Raw genomic sequence first — 17668 nt, forward strand, 5'->3', positions numbered from 1 at the left:
CCCTACAAAATTTCGTTTACATCGCACAACTCCTTCTTAGTGCTGAATTTTTTTTTTTTCCATCAGTGTATTATGTACCGTACCCACATTACATACCTATTTTTCGCATAGGATACATGGGTCCTCGAACAAGATTTCATAACACGTTTGACGGATGTGCCCATCTCTCCCCTCGCCTTCAGCATCCCTATTGGATGCCTCTGGTTGTCACGCCGCTGTGCAGTACTTGGCGCTCGGGCATTGGGCGGCTACAGTGGGACGGAGCGAGTGACGAACAACAGGTGCGCGCCAATTTTAAATGTCGTACATTCATAAGGCCAAAACTTCGTACTATCAGAATAATGGCCCAAATTTTCGCTGCGGCTGATATCTTGCAAGTGTACGTATTTTCTTCTTAAAATATTAGATTGAGTTGCCGATGCTTCCGTGTAAGCGGATATGCAGTAGGTCAATATATACTCCACAGCGAATTGTTCAGAGGAAACCTTCACTAACACCTGGAGCTAAGCTGCAGAAGCTCGCATGCGACAGAGATGAGATTAAGATGAGAGATTTTCTGTTCATGTCATGAAAAAAATCGTTCAAATGGCTCTGAGCACTATGGGACTTAACTGCTGTGGTCATCAGTCCCCTAGAACTTAGAACTACTTAAACCTAACTAACCTAAGGACATCACACACATCCATGCCCGAGGCAGGATTCGAACCTGCGACCGTAGCGGTCACGCAGTTCCAGACTGTAGCGCCTAGAACCGCACGGCCACTCCGGCCGGCCTCATGTCATGATGACTACTTTCACGCATCGTTGCAGTCAGCATGCTTTTGTAGCCCTACGCAGCAGGTTCTACTAAAGACCCTTAAATAAATAATGTGACACGTGTCCATTTAACATACCGTGAACTTTGTTCAAAATGGTTCAAATGGCTCTGAGCACTATGGGACTTAACTTCTGAGGTCATCAGTCCCCTAGAACTTAGAACTACTTAAACCTAACTAACCTAAGGACATCACACACATCCATGCCGGAGGCAGGATTCGAACCTGCGACCGTAGCGGTCACGCGGTTCCAGACTGTAGCGCCTAGAACCGCACGGCCATACCGGCCGGCGACACAGATAAAAAAAAAGTGAAGTAGTGTTCTTTACTTCAAACGTAATTGCCATAATTATTAATACATTTATCCCACTGTGAGGCAGGATGGTCAATGACTTTATGGAAAAATGTTTGAGGTTTGCCTGCTGAACAACGATTGTGCGCAGGAGAGCACCTCTTCGTCCGAAGCAAGTCGACGGCTACGAATGTCTTTCTTCAGGGCTCCGAACGACTAAAAATATGGAAATCGCATGGGCAGAGATCGGGACTGTACGGAGGAAGAGTAAGGGCTTCCCAGCAGCGTAGTCGAAACAACCTTGGCAACATGTGGGCCCACGAGGACGAGAGGCTGACAGAACCTGTAAGAAAATTTAAATAATGTTTTTTAATCCAATGACTGATAACATTTACTCACAGCTAAGTATCAGAGAGTATGAATTATGTTATAAACGCATACGTAGCAATGTAAACTGTTTTCATACCTACCGCCTGTGACAAAGATCTTAAAAATTAAGCATTTAAGTCTTTCAGTGATATTTCTCTTCTGTTCCCAGCACAGCTACTGTCGGTAATAACTTTATTTATATCATCCTGATGAATCTTAACAGAACCCATGGGTGTTGCAAAAACTGTGTATTTCTTTTCCAAGCTAAAAATATTTTTTTTTTAATACTTACATTCTGCAATGGGTCAGAAACGGTCTTCTATTCCCAGCATAGCTACTGTCAGTAATAACTTTATTTATATCATCCTGATGAATCTTAACAGAACTCACGGCTGTTGCAAAAACTGTGTATTTCTTTTCCAAGCTAAAAAAATTTTTTTTAATCCTTACATTCTGCAATGGGTCAGAAATGGTTACCGGTTTCGAAGTACTGTCAACGGAAGGAAGGTGATGCGAGTGACCACAGGCTTGTTTGACTGGTAAGAGAGTGTAATAGAACTGTAGGAAAATTTTTTAACTGGCAGATTTCGAAGCAATCCGTCGTTCATCTCTCATGAAAGTGCTCGGAAAGCTCCAAGACTCGTATTTCAGCATAGAGACCACTAATGTTCTTCAGCTCCCTTCGTATCCATCCTGTAGAGATCGTGCAGATAAAATTATGAATGTAATAGCTCGCACAGAAGTGCAGGGTTGCACCCCTCTACCATCCTCCACACCTACAAATCCTTAATCCGTCACATCCTCCATTATGCCAGTCCCATCTGGATATCCGCCCGCCCCCCCAAATTCTATAAGTCCCTCCAGATCCTCGAGCACCATGCACTCCGCCTTGCCTTCCGTATCCGCCTCCCGTCCCCCACGCGGATCCTCTATGACCTCACTCCTATCCCCCATCTGCACCTATTCCTCGAACATATCCGCATACTCTACACCTCCTGCCGCCTTGATCCCCCTCACCCCATAGTTGCTCCTCTCCTCTTCAACTCCAGCCCTCTGCCACGCCTTCAATATTGTGTCCCCCCTACCCTCCATCTCTACACCCCTCATCTCCTTTCCCAAGGTGGCTCCCGTCAACTCCCCCTCCCGGATGATGCCCTCTCTCCCTCCATTTATCCCTCCTATCAACTCTGATCCTCACCCCCCCTCCTTTCCTCTGTCCTTTCCCCGGGCTTCCTCTTCCCCCCTTTCCACCCTATTTTCTCTCCGCCTATCCTCTCTCTGCCTCCCTTCTGCCCCCCCCCCCTGAGTCTTTTTGTATTCCCCTCCTCTGCCTTTTCCCACTCCCTGTCGCGTCTTCCCAGCCCCCCTCCCCCCTCTTATGGGTCCTTGTCCTCCATTGGCTCCTTTCCCCCTCCCCCCACCTCGTTTTTCCCGTCCTTCACCCCCCCTTTTCTTTCCCATCATCTGTCCAGGTTACACCCGTCTGCCCTCGGCTGTGGTATGTCATATTTGTGCCAACTTTTTAGTGTAATGTTCAAGTGACCGTTCAGTGTTGTTCATCTTTCCAAAGTGTTGTGGACAGAAATCATGCTGTCGCTGGGTGTAAATTTTATATCTCTTGCGAACAGAAACCAGACTGTCGCCGTGTTTTTTAATTGTCTGTCTATTATTTTACCTGTCTGCTTCATATGTATTTTATTAGCATCATCAGCCCTATGTTTCATGTTTTAAGTTCCACGATTTTCCGCCATTTTACCATTTAAGTCGCCGATTTTATCGCCTGCTTTTATTATTTATTATCTTCATCTTTTTCAAACAAATTCTGTAGGCTGAAGAGCGGCATACTAAGCTGCTGCCAACCCGTCCCCTTCGGGTGGGAATCGAAACTTAATAAAGAAAAAAAAAAAACAGAGGCACAGAAGCATTCATTTTTTCCCACACTCCACCCGCGAATGGAAGACTTTAACATATGGTTCAGTAAAACGTATCCTCTATCTTGCAATTTACAGCGAGTTGCAGGCTGTAAACGAGGAAGTGGATGTATAGTTTACGTAGGAAGTTCCTGTGAGTTAGTATGGGTAGAGGCAATTCTTGGCAACCGGAATAAAATATTAATTGGATCCTGTTACCGACCTCCCAACTCAGATGACACAATCGTTGATACGTTCAAAGAAAACTTGAGTCTAATTTCAAACACGCACCTGGCTCAAACAATTATAGTTGGTGGTGACGTCAATTTACCCTCGATATTTTGGCGAAAATACATGTTTAAATCCGGAGGTACGTATGAAACATAATCTGAAATTGTGCTAAACGCTTTCTCTGAAAATTATTTCGAGCGTTTAGTTCACGAGCCCAGACGAATACTAAACGGCTGCGAAAACAAACTAGATCTCTTACCAACAAATAATCCTGAGCTAATAACGAGCATAAAATGGATACAGGGATTAGTGAACACGGGGTTATCGTAGCGAGACTGAATATTGTAACTCCCAAATCCTCCAAAAATAAACGAAAAATATATCTATTCATAAAAGCAGATAGAAATTCGCTTGACGCCTACCTGAGAGACAATCTCCACTCCTTCCACATTAATAATGTACCGTTAAGTGTTGGCCAGATGTGACTTACAATCAAAGAAATAGTATCGACAGCAAATTGAGATATTTACACCAAATAAATTAACAAACGACGGAATTGAGCCCCCTTGGTACGCAAAACGGGTCAGGACACTGTAGCAGAAAGAGTGAAAAAAGCATGCCAATTTCAAACGAAAGCAAAATCTCCAAGATTGGAGATCTCTTACAAAAGCTCGAAATTTAGCGCGGGCTTCAGTGCGACGTGCTTATAACAGTTTCCACAACGAAACTTTGTCTCGAAAAAAAAATGGCTCTGCACACTATTGGACTTAACATCTGAGGTCATCAGTCCCCTAGAACTTAGAACTACTTAAACCTAACTAATCTAAGGGCATCACACACATCCATGCCCGAGGTAGGATTCGAACCCGCGACCGTAGCGGTCGCGCGGTTCCAGACTGAAGCGCCTAGAACCGCTCGGCCACACCGGCCGGCCTTTGTCTCGAAACCTGGCAGAAAATCAAAAGACATTCTGGTCGTATGCAAAGTATGCTAGCGGCAAGACAAAGTCAGTGCCTTCTCTGTGCGATAGCAATGGAAATACTGTCGACGACAGTGCTGCTACAGCACAGTTACTAAACACAGCCTTCCCCATACTCATTCACCAAAGACGACGAAGTAAATATTCCAAAATTAGAATCAAGAACAGTTACCAACCTAAAAGTAGATATCCTCGGAGTAATGAAGCAGCTTGAATGAATTAATAAAAGCAAGTCTTCCCGCCCAGACTGTATGCCAATTAGGTTCCTTTCAGAGTATACTGATGCAATAGCTCCATACTTCACAAACTTATAGAACTACTCGATCGATGAAAGATCCGTACCCAAAGACTGGAAAGTTACACAGGTCACAGTAATGTCCAAGAAAGGCAGCAGGAGTAATCCACAAAATTACCGGCCCATATCATTAACGTCGATATAAAGCAGGATTTCGGAACATATATTGTGTTCGAACATTGTAAGTTACCTCGAAGATAACAGTCTACTGACACACAGTCAACATGAATTTAGAAAACATCGTTTCTGTGAAACACAACTAACTCTTTACTCACTTGAAGTACTGAGTGCTATCGGCAAGGGATTTCAAATTGAGCCCGTATATCTAGATTTCCAGGACGTTTTTGACACTGTAACTCACAAGCGGCTTGTAGTCAAATTGTGTGCTTACGGAATATCGTCTCAGTTATGTGACAGGATTCGTGATTTCCTGTTAGAAAATTCGCAGTTCGTAGTAACTGATGCAGAATCATTGTGTAAAACAAAAGTGGTCTCTGGCGTTCCCCAAGGTAGTATTATAGGCCCTCTTCTATTCCTTATCTATATAAACGATTTAGGAGACAGTCTGAACAGCCGTCCTAGGTTGTTTGCAGATGATGCTGTCGTTTATCATCTTGCAAAGTCATCAGAAGATCAAAACAAATTGCAAAACGATTTAGAGAAGGCGTCGGTATGGTGCGAAAATTGGCAATTGACCCTAATTAATGAAATATGTGAGTTCATTCACATGAATGCTAAAAAGTATCCGTTGAACTTCCGTTACACGATAAATCAGTCAAATCTAAAGGACTTGAATTCAGCTAAACACCTAGGAATTACAATTACCATCAACTTAAATTTGAAAGAATACATAGAAAATGTTGTGGGGAAGGTGAACCAAAGACTGCGTTTTATTCGCGGAACACTTACAAGATGTAACAGATCTACTAAAGATAATGCTCCTACATGCATTTCTCTTTCGGAGTGCTGCTGCGCTGTGGATCATTACAGATCGTATTAACGGAGTAAATCGAGAAAATTCAAAGAAGAGTATTGTATTACCGAAAAATAAGGGAGAGAGAGTGTCATTGACTCGATACAGGATTTGAGGTGGACATTAAAACAAAGGCGTTTTTCATTGCGGCGGAATCTTCTCGCGAGATTTCAGTCACCAACTTTCTCCTCCGAATGCGAAAATATTTTGTTGACGCCGACCTACATAGGGAGAAACGATCATCATAAAGGTAAGGGAAATCAGAGTTTTCTCCGCGTGCTGTTCGAGAGTGAAGTAATAGGGAATTATTGTTAACGTGGTTCGATGAAGTCTCTGCCAGGCACTTACGTATGAGCTGCGGAGTACCCTTGTAGATGTAGAAAATGAAACAGCACGAAATACTTACTTTTCAAAACGATGGATCATTTTGGACATGCGAGAAAAAGCTCCTTTTATTAAGTAATTTTGGGTCACGAAGCAAATGCATTCCATTAACAATTTACATTTTCGCATGAATACTTTCCTTACGTACTTCTTTGAAAGTATCTATTCATTCTTGTTTTGTCTTGGTGTACACTGTTAGATACTATTTCACTTTTTGTGATATTATTCAGAGTCTAATGAATTTGTTTTTTCCGTTTTTATTCTGGAAGTAAGAAGTCATATAAACATTCTCATATGAAACAGTTTTGGTTTGCGCTTAATTAAAATACACCTTCTGTAATGTTCAGTATTTGTCATGTGCAATGATGCAGGGACGAATAGCTGTTTCCTGTATGATTAAATTGGAGAATCTTGTTAAGATTGTACTTTACTTCATCAACATATTTAAAATGATATAGACTATTTTATTTACTTATTTCACTTTCTGACTCAAGTGGGAGGAGAGTGGTGTGATATAACGCGTGTAATATAATGGAGTAATATAGTGTGTGTGTGTGTGTGAGAGAGAGAGAGAGAGAGATGGGATGGGGGCGACTGCCTGTGAAGGACGACATGTGGGTGACGCTTTGTTGAGTTGATAATGAGGAGAGAAAAAGGATCCTACTCTATTTACTTTTCCCGGGGCCACCATGACTGTACTTACGCCCCCGCAGCACTGCCGCAACATATAGTAAATTGCTTCCTATTCAAAGGTGTCACCTCACGTCTTTGTGCCGGCAGTCAGTTCTTCTGAATTAAGGCACAAGTAAATACTTCAAATTTCCTGTAACATTCCTTGGAACTCGATCACATAATCTGTTAAAAGCCAGGATAAAAGACCAGTGAGTTTTAAAAACGTTAGTAGTAATCTGACTTCCTAGTCTCAGATGGAAAGGGAGTAGGGAATACGCAAGTCTTCGAGGTAAGTCTTAAGTTCTTTCCAGATATAAAACCTTCATTCATGCCAAATTTTGGCTCAGTCATTTGAGTGAAACAGTAACTAAGATCTCTAAATATTTATCACCAACTCTGAAGGAGCATGGTAAATGTCGTTATTAAGACGAAATAGCCAATAATCAAAATAATACTTCATATTATTTCTTACGATCTTGTTGGGTTTAAATTTACTCCTTTATTTATTTATTTATTTAATTTACTAGACTTAACAACTAGAGAAGCATAAGACCATTTGGGTTTAACAGACTTTAAGTAGCAAACAGAGAATTACGAGGTATTTTGATGGTAGCTCATATTTATGGAAGTTGTTTGAACCCCTGCTTTTCAAAAATGGTTCAAATGGCTCTGAGCACTATGGGACTCAACTGCTGTGGTCATCAGTCCCCTAGAACTTAGAACTACTTAAACCTAACTAACCTAAGGACATCACACGCATCCATGCCCGAGGCAGGATTCGAAACTGCGACCGTAGCAGTCGCACGGTTCCGGACTGCGCGCCTAGAACCGCGAGACCACCGCGGCCGGCCCCCTGCTTTTCTAGTCGCCTTCTGAGATTAGAAAAATCTCGTAAATCTTAAATTTGGTTGATCAGGGTGGAGGGAGGGGGGGGGGGGTATTTGAACTCCCTTCCTCCTAAATGCGAGACCAACATCGTCACCTGTGTTATGTTTTTGTCACCATATCACCTCGCAAAGATTAGGTATCTGCAACTCCGTCCTCATAAGGTTTGGGACCTGCGCTTTTGTTATGATAATAATTCGTCACTGCTCAACATTCAAAGGCAAAGTGTACTGGAACACTTATACAGGTCGTGTAAAACATGTCATTCAGGTTCACCCAATAATTTTGTTCTTAGACAATATCTTAAAAACGGGTTAAGTGTCGGAATACTTTCTGTCGCCGGCCGCAGTGGCCGAGCGGTTCTAGGCTCTATAGTCTGGAACCGCGCGACCGCCACGGTCGCAGGTTCGAATCCTGCCTCTGGCATGGATGTGTGTGATGTCCTTAGGTTAGTTAGGTATAAAGTTCTAAGTTCTAGGGGACTGATGATCTCAGAAGTTAAGTCTCATAGTGCTCAGAGCCATTTGAACCAACTTTCTGTTATTCTGTGAATGTTTTTTACACTCGCTGTGCTTCTTACCGATGGCGAGTGAACGAAGTCGCAACCGACACAGAAGAAGCCCGTTTAATAAGAGTGAATACTTGAACGAGACACCATTCACCATTTACCGCGCAAAAGCTTGCGGGCTATGAAAGTAGATGTGATATCCTAGTGGATCTGAAATGACAATATGCAAATTGTTATTACTTTTGTTTCGTGAAATTACTTTGAAACTCTATAACAGGCGTGGTAATAGTAAGAGATATCGTTCCTTGGAATTACGTTCTGAATTTCTAGAACTGCCTTTGTTATATTTTTCGTGTGTGTATTATTGCTCGTGTTACTTAGCAAGCACGCTGTTGCATCAGTAATTTCAACCCAGAGTGGCAGTTGCACAAACAACCGCCGACAGCGCACGTCTCGTCCTCACTGTACAGTCGCTGTATCAGACAGCAAGCAAACTCCCTTGCGTCATTAGCTGAGAGTTCTTCGGCGCGTTTGGTTGGCGACATTTTCCTCTACCGCACTTGACAGTCGGAGCGAAATGCTACAGTAACAGTCTCGTAGCCACATTATGGAAAAGTGTTGTGTTTCTAGACGGCCTCTAAATTTTGAAAAAGATTTCTCGGATTACGTAGGAGTTCTCTCTCTCGTACTAAGAAGTTCTCCAGAAATGTATGATGGGTAGTGAATTAGAAACGTTCCCGATCTTCGATTTTTTGAAGAGTAAATCCTGGAATAGACATCGCAATGACAGTCCTGACTTTGGAAGACGCCAACTGGAAGCATTCAGACGACGACTTAGCTCTGGGGCTCTGACGAAAATTGACTACTGTGTGTGTCCACATGGCGGGCTATACATTCCTACACTTCTCGAGCTGCACAAGCAAGGTGGGTCCGACTTCGTTAATATATAGATAATTTCAAACATAAAATCGTGCGTCCAGACTCCTAACAAAGTCTTAATTGCAAGTCTTACATGAAACATGAGAATGGAGCAAAAGCAAAGTTCCGTGCATCTCCCCCCCCCCTCCCTCCTCCTTTTGACTATGTAAGATACCGTTGTTCAACTCCTGAGGCTTGTTTTCTATTTCACTGAGAACTTTGCTAATTTTTGCACGTTTAGTATTTTAGCTCTAGAGCAGCGTGTTTGTGTTAGGTGATGGGAATGATATGCGTTTCTCGTAGACATCTTTATTGCTAGTCAGAATATTTACTAACTTATCTTTTATTGATTGGTGAACTCCCTATGGAGTCAGGACGGTGTTACACAAGACCATTAAAATAATTATAAAAACATGAATACGTAGTGGCAGTTCGTAACAAGGTATCGGGGAAAAGTACGTATTGTTTTAGCTGGGGTTGGGGAAGTTAAGTATACCGGTAGTGTAAATACGATCAGTTTGCCCTAAAGTGATCTTGCGATAATGCTCTAGTTGTTTGGTGTCCTCCAGAAAAAGATTAACTATTAAATATTTGTGGACTGACAGACATCGCAGTGTCAGAATACGTTCCTAAGGCTTTTAATTTTCAGCTGTCTACTTTTGTTTTTTCATATTTTTTACTGGATGGTTCTTTCTAGGTGGCAGCTGACTATTCCTTCCTTAGGCCAATACAGCCTGATTTAGTACCGATACTGAATTCGGCGTTGAATCCAAAAACATTGGATTCATTCCTCCGTGAAAGTGTAGTTAATCCGGTTGTAACTGTATGGGTTCCGCTGGCTGCGTCAGCTTCATAAAGTCCTTCGCTGTGTGTGTGTGTGTGTGTGTGTGTGTGTGTGTGTGTGTGTGTGTATGTGTGTGTGTGATACGTTAATAGTCGTTTTGGCTACGTTCTAGTAGCCCTCCCCAGCGAGTATATGCCCTGAGGAAGGCCGCACAGAATGGTCAAAACGTTATTTTTTATAATGAAGTGCCATTACGTACAAAATTATACTGATGAAATGAACAGATAACTTTCTCAAAGAACAGCGCTGTGACACAGGTCTACAGGAATGTAATTTATATATTTGTTTCCAAGCTCTCATTTCTAATTTAATATCTTCTTCAGCTCAAGGTTTTTCGTCTTTATATACATATGCAAGTGTGTATCACTTTTTGTACTCGTGACAGCAATGGCTATGGAGTTTCTACAAATAATTTAGTAACTGGATAGTACACGCATAGCACATTTAAGGGCATTGTCTGTTCGTAATAGCCTACTTCCTCACACTGAATTTAGTAGTACGAAATCTAGCGCCAAATCAACCTGTCAATAAAACGGCGAAGCCAGATGCCGAAAAATACTGATAGCGTTGGGCGTAGCTCTATGTGTATCGTAAATAAGATAAGCAGATGTTGATAAACGTATGTTTTGCAGTTCGAGAGCGCCGACGGAGCCGTTCAAATTCCACTACAGGAAGGAGCAGGACGCCTTCCAGCGTATCCAGTGGTCGTACCACCCCATCCCCAGGTCCCAGGTTGGTTGAAACCAAAGTTGGAAATTATTACAGTTGTACTGAACTAAGTGTGCACATCTCTACTGTAGCAAAAATGACCATTATACATGTCCATAACTATCCTAATGGTTCTGTCCCATTAATGCAAAACGCTGTTAGGTCTAGACCAACAAAGATTCTTCAAAATTTTGACACTGCCTGTGGGTTTTTATGTCTAAAGATATCTAAAACTACAAATTACTTGCTCAGCAACAAAAACTTTTAAAACACTTACTAAACGCACAAACATAAGTTTTTCCACACAGGCAACTTATTAATATTAATTATAAACAGACTGTGTACACATATTGCACCTGGGGGCCCCCTGGCACCAATTTTAACATGGCACCACAATAAGCCTTCACTAAGTGTAGTATGTCTTGTACAGACATCACATAGTTGTGTAACCTCTGGTACCTCTACAAGCTTGACACCCCAACAGCGACTTGTCACCTGGCCCTGCATTTATCAGCCACCTGATATCCAATGCTGGATGAAGCCTGCCTCCCAACTTCTCATGATAATCAGCCTTATTCATTGAAGTTGCTCCTTCATATTTTCTGATTTAATCTACTCATCTTGCATTAGGTTGTCACCATGGTCTTCTTGTATCTCATGAAATCCAGCAAAGAATAATTTTGTCCATGTAATCTTTTTTATGAGTCCCACTCCCCTTGATTTTATTTTTGATAGTCATAATCAAATCTTCTGCAGCAGTCTTCATTCATTTGTTCTCCTTTCTCCCTTGGTAATTTCCATTGTGCATTTCATCATTTGTCACTTATCTACCCCTACTTTTTGAATGGCTTTCACACTCATAGTGCATTTCCCACTGTCATCAACTGTCATAATGGTGATACACTCCCCCCACTCTCTCTCTCTCTCTCTCTCTCTCTCTCTCTCTCTCTCACTCACACACACACACACACACACACACACACACACACACACACACACACAATTGGGAGCATCATTCTGAAAACTGTTATATTTGCCAGAAAAGTTCAAGGGCATTCTGTTTACACTTCTGTTTGTTTCTCTTGCAGAGCATTCAGGCATTGCCTTCAACTGTCCCAAATACAAAATCCTGCCTGGTTGTACGGTGTCATTGTTGCAGTTTTGTAGTTTGTACTTTGTGTGTTAATTGTGCATTATAACAATATTATGGCTGTTTTTGGATCTATTTGCAGACATTCAGTAATCATTTCTTCCTTTCATTGTGTAAGTTCATCCACACAATGGTCAAGAGCACTAAATTATTGGGAGGGGGGTGGGGGGAGAGGAGGGGCAGACAACTCAGTAGATATGGTATACATCACAAGGTGGCCTACAGTATAGATTCTGTCTTTACTCATTGTTGTCAATGGAAGCAATGGCTCAACTTCTCACATATTGTTAATGACAATGCAAATCATTGAATTAGCTATTACAATGAAATTGTGGAATATTTTGAAATGCCAATAGTCTTAAGTTCTTTCCAGATATAAAACCTTCATTCATGCCAAATTTTGGCTCAGTCATTTGAGTGAAACAGTAACTAAGATCTCTAAATATTTATCACCAATTTAAGAAATTGAAAATGATCTGCCAGAAAACACAATGTATTTCATAGTTTTAAGTACGGACCTAGGCTTTCAAAACATGGAAAATATTGGAAACTTATTACTTTGCCAGAATACCTTCCAAAACTTCACACTACACTGCATAATTCTCTTCTACTGCGTAATGCAGGCAAATCCCCAATGTATCGACTGCTAGTTTATTATAAACCTTTTGGGCTGAAGAACAGAGGAGGAACATGTATAGAACATAATAGACTATATGCTATGTTTAGATCAGTTTAAAAAATGAATTGATAAATTCCTATAAACTAAGTGTTCTACTACATTGTAGTGAAATTGAATACATGGTATAATAAATATTTACTTACCATATTCCTTTGCCTTTTAAAAAGACAATATTGAAGAACTGGCTTGAACTCTCTCCACAGTAATTTCTCTTGGCATATGCACTGACTATAACTTTATTACTATACTGACACAGGACTGTCAGTGATTGTCACATGGCATTCGATTGTTAGACATCCAAGCAGATTTGTGCTTATCTACCCCTCTCCATCACTCATAGTTGCCAACATAATTATTAAAACTTGGACTATTTTCTTTAGTTAATAATCTAAGGGGATTTGATTTACTACGGCATTAGTAAATCCTGCAAACCCTTACGTCTTACTGCATAAGAGCTTTTAGTATGTGCAAGCTTAACCATAAGCTTGGATATATTCGTTCAATGGTGTCTTTTTCAACAAATACTCAAAAGGTTGAAAGTGCTTCACACATGCTGCCCCCTTTGCAGTGATGCCCATGGTCTATATCACAGGTAAAAAAGACAGTGACACTAGGGAACCAAAGACAGTTCAAATATGTTGCAGGAACAAGTATTCTTTCTTCATTTTTCAAGTTAAATGTACAACAGCTAGCAATAGTTTTTGTGATATGAGATCTCCTTGCCCTACACTTAAAGTTCTGACTTTCCCAATGTCTTGATCAAGACTAATGACAGCTGTAACATTGGTATATTAATGTAAGTTGAACCGAAGCCTTACTTCTCAAATGCTGTTACCAAAAGTTTTGTTGAAATAGTCAACTGCTTTTTGAATAAAAATCTCTTAGTGTACATGCCGCGTCAATTCAGGATAAAACTCAAAGCTTTCGACCACTACCTCCATGGTAGTCATCAGGGCTAAAACTGACAGTATGTTAGCATTTACACTGAGAGATTTTTATTCTAGTAAACTGCTTCACCAAAATCTATTAATTTCAGAGTAATTGTTATTTTAAACTCAATGATTTCCTCTAAAATTGCATTCACGCCTGCTTGTGTGTGTGAAATTGCACCAATAGTCTTCCACAATAAATAAATCTAGCAAAACTAGATGAACTGTTTTATAGATACATAAAAAAGGTTATTGCTGTGACAGCTACCTTAAAGGATACTTTTTCAACAATCTCTGTAAACTAAAGTACTTCCATAGGATGAAACAGTTTATTTATGTAACTATAACGAAGTACTGTAGTGCACAGAGCTACTACAGTTTGATATAAAAAAAAAATTGACATTACTTACTGGTATGTGTGAGGTGTGGGGAGTGGGCAGATTAGTGTCAGACTGAAATTCTGAAGTTTAGGGTTCAATCCTTGGTTGTTCGTATGATTGTAGATTTGCCTTGTTCAGGAATGTGTCATAAAATTGGAACACATGGCACTAAAATAGCTACCAACTCTGTCACCCGCCATGGCTTCACCATACTGACATATTGCATACTAGTGTCACATGGTCTGAACATGATGTAAGAGAGAAATAAAAAGGAAATGACTATGAGGACAGAAACCAGAAAATTTTGAATACTATAAAGATCTACATGCTGAAATGTCAGACATCACAGCACCAAACATTTGTACTAGAATATACTGATTTCATTAAAACTTGACTTTGATTGCTGATTATATATTTACCAAGCCATATTTTACTTACTTTCCCTGAAAACTTCTAGAAAATTTGTAATCTGAGGACAGTATAATAATAAACAGACTCAACTGTGACGCATATTTTGTTTCCTGTAGCTTGACTTTTTGTTTTGGAAAATATCAGAAAAGACAATAGTGACAAATGAATAAATGTAAGAAAAATAGAATTTGGTGTATTGTATCATGATTGCCAAGACACATTATGCATTGTCATTAATCAGAGATTAGAGTGAATGATAGGGCCTAGTCAGAGTGCAGTTATAGCTTAGTAGTCGGCCGGTGTGGCTGTGCGGTTCTAGGCGCTTCAGTTTGGAACCGCGTGACCGCTACGGTCGCAGGTTCGAATCCTGCCTCGGGCGTGGATGTGTGTGATGTCCTTAGGTTAGTTACGTTTAAGTAGTTCTAAGTCCTAGGGGACTAATGACCTCAGATGTTGAGTCCCATAGTGCTCAGAGCCATTTGAACCATTTTTATAGCTTAGTATTACAGAGGAGAAAATTTCTACAGTAGACAAATGTCCCAAAAGTAGTACTGAAGGCTAAATGTAATATTGGACTTGTCATTAGGATGTGACTGAAGAATGAAGTGACAGATATTAAGAAAGCATGTCACTGTGTAGGGCTTGAAGAAAGGAAAACTGTTATTGATAGTAGAAACACTTTGTTTTTGTAACAGTAAATATGGCACTACTTGAAGCTGTTTACTGAATGAATAGTCAAGCCTGTGTAAAAAAAAGTGCAAAGTGATAGATCATTGCTGGCAGAACTACTCCAGTATCCAGTTTCCCATCATTCTGATCAATGATTATATGGAAGATTGTTGAGGCAGGTAATCACTTACATTAAAGTTATTAGCACCTCACATGAGTGAGAAATATTGCAGTAAAAAGGAAGGACAGGTGATAGACTTGATGAATGTGGTAGGAGATGAAATGAAGCCATTGTAAGAAAAATTGGCAAAAACCATCTATGTAAGACAGGTCTAAATTTAACATTCAGATCAATGTTTTAGTAACTAATAAATGCAACAACTCCCCAAACAGTATAGTTTTTGAGATGTCAAAAAACATATAACAAGACTGAAAACTTTGCTAGCTTGTAGGTGAGCCCTACATCTTCAACAATCACTGTACTAAGAGTTCAGTTATCTTGGGATGAAAAGATCTGATTTCCTGAGGAACCACTTAATAAAGATACAGCTAAAAATTTACTAATTCCATGAAAACATTGCACTTTAAATATAGTACAAACTTAGAAAGCGTTTCCTCTAAATTTTGACACTTTCTTTCAGCTTGCTCTCACCACTTAATGGAAGAACCATGTCTGATGATTCCCTTTCCCAGACTAGGATCAACAGTCCACCAAGATTGATGAGTCGGGTCCCACGAAAGTAAGTATTAATTTCTTATCTGTTACGAATATTGAACCTGAGCTGTTTAAAATAGTGGATGGTTTGTACTGAAACTGTGACCTATTAGCTAGCTTCTGAGCTGATGCAGGCTCATTGTCAGGTTGTGATTGTTTTATTGGCACTTTACACTATGTACCAAGTTGTTGGGATCTATAAGCTAGTGAAAATAGGTTGGAATTCTACAGAAAAATAAACTATTTCCATCAGTCCCAAGATACCAACAACTAGCTGCATTTGATACAAACTACAAACTGCTAATAGATACCAACCATGGCTCAGGGGTATTCTCTTTAATTACCAAGCAAAATGTCCTAGGTCTTAGATTGTCCAATCACTGCCTGGATTCTGAATAAAAATATTATAATGGTAGACAAAAATGAGATGTCTTCATTACGCAAATGGAATTGTCAAACAGGACAGAGGAGTGGACAGAGGGTGGGGGTAATAATGTTTTTAGATCCTCCTACGATGAATTTCACAGCAAGAAGTGCAGTTGATGAGGAATGGAGATACCTAAAAGGGTACTCGTATAAACTGGATAGAGAAAGAAACCCCATACAGCAGAGGAAATACTTTGATAGACATGATATTTAAAAAAATTCTGGGAAAGAAAGGAATATGTCTTTTAGGACTGAACTTAATAGTAAGCGCAAGATAGTTAAATTGAATTGGCTGATGGAAAATTGTAGAGAAACTGAAAGAGAAGTGGCTGTCAGAAATACAGATTCAGCATAATGGGAAGAGATTGTCAGTGAAATCAAAAGCAAGGGAATCAATGTTAGAGTGCAAATGAAATGTATTCAGATACAGAGGAGAGCATGGAGAGGCAGGAGTAGCACACTAAGGGCCTCTAGCAGGGTGAGGAACTGTCTATTGATGTGACAGAAAGTGAAGTGTGTATCAATTTGGAAGATTTAGTATGGGATCTGGTATTAGTCAGTTTCATAGAACTTTGGATCACTTGCTTTCAAACAAGTCAGGAGAAAAACAAAATATTCCTGCAGCACCCAAATGACTTTCACTCATAGAATCTGAGATTAGATTAGACTTAGTTTTCATTCCACAGACCCAAAAAGAGATGATTCTTGAGGTTGTGGAACAAGTCAGAAAATATAACATAAACATAAAACATTTGGATATAATACTCACTTCCCTGATTGTTTTGGGGAGATTGTCAAAATATGAGAGTACATTACAGTAAACTGGAACTCCTAATATTTACCAGATACATACCATCGAACTTTCAGAAGACTATTTTCTGTCTAATCCAGAAGATAACAAATGCAGATAAGTTAGAACATTCTGCAACCAGCTTAAGAGATCACACATCAGAGATGCAGATACAAATGATATGCAGCAAAATGAAAAAGAAGATATATGATGTGCTCGGTTACAATAAGTTTGATTGTAGGAAAGGTAAATGCACTAGAGACAGTTTTGACATTGCACTTGATAACGGAAGCAAGATTTACGAAAAATCCAGACACTTCCATAAAATCTGCCAACCTTGATAAAGTGTTTGGAAATGTACAGTGGTGCAATGTTTTTGAAATCCAAAAGTATAGACAGATATGGGCAGTATACAATATGTGAAAGAACAGGAGCAGCAGAAATGAGGTTAGTGCCAGGCTTACCACAAAAACTGGAGACCATGTTCTAGTTAAAATGAATTAATTCTGCTACCTTGGCCGCAAAATAACATGGCAGATGAAGCAAGAATGATACAAGCAGCACACTAGCACAGAGAAATAAGGCATTTCTTGCTAAAAGAAGTCCTTAATTTGAGGAACAAACATTCTGAAAATGTACATCTGGAGCACAGTACTGCGTAAAAATGGGCTGTAGACTTTGGGGAAAATTGGAAATGATGTGCTGCACAAATGATGTGGTACACAGCTCCTGTTCC

At 40.2% G+C, this 17668-nt stretch overlaps 1 protein-coding gene across 3 annotated transcripts in view; it reads left to right on the forward strand.

Annotated features, from left to right (window-relative positions):
- LOC126238197 (uncharacterized) overlaps positions 1-17668 on the forward strand; it is a 191365-nt gene that overhangs the window by 162955 nt on the left and 10742 nt on the right. For 2 of the 3 annotated variants that reach the window (XM_049947776.1, XM_049947777.1), the window contains exons 2-3: positions 10708-10807; positions 15643-15741. In XM_049947776.1, coding sequence (XP_049803733.1) covers positions 10708-10807; positions 15643-15741 — 199 coding nt within the window. Of the gene's footprint in view, positions 1-8884; positions 9238-10707; positions 10808-15642; positions 15742-17668 lie in introns of those variants that run through there. The other variant, XM_049947775.1, reaches the window with a different exon arrangement.

Source organism: Schistocerca nitens, chromosome 1, assembly GCF_023898315.1.
Source record: "Schistocerca nitens isolate TAMUIC-IGC-003100 chromosome 1, iqSchNite1.1, whole genome shotgun sequence".
Taxonomy (NCBI): Eukaryota; Metazoa; Arthropoda; class Insecta; order Orthoptera; family Acrididae; genus Schistocerca; species Schistocerca nitens.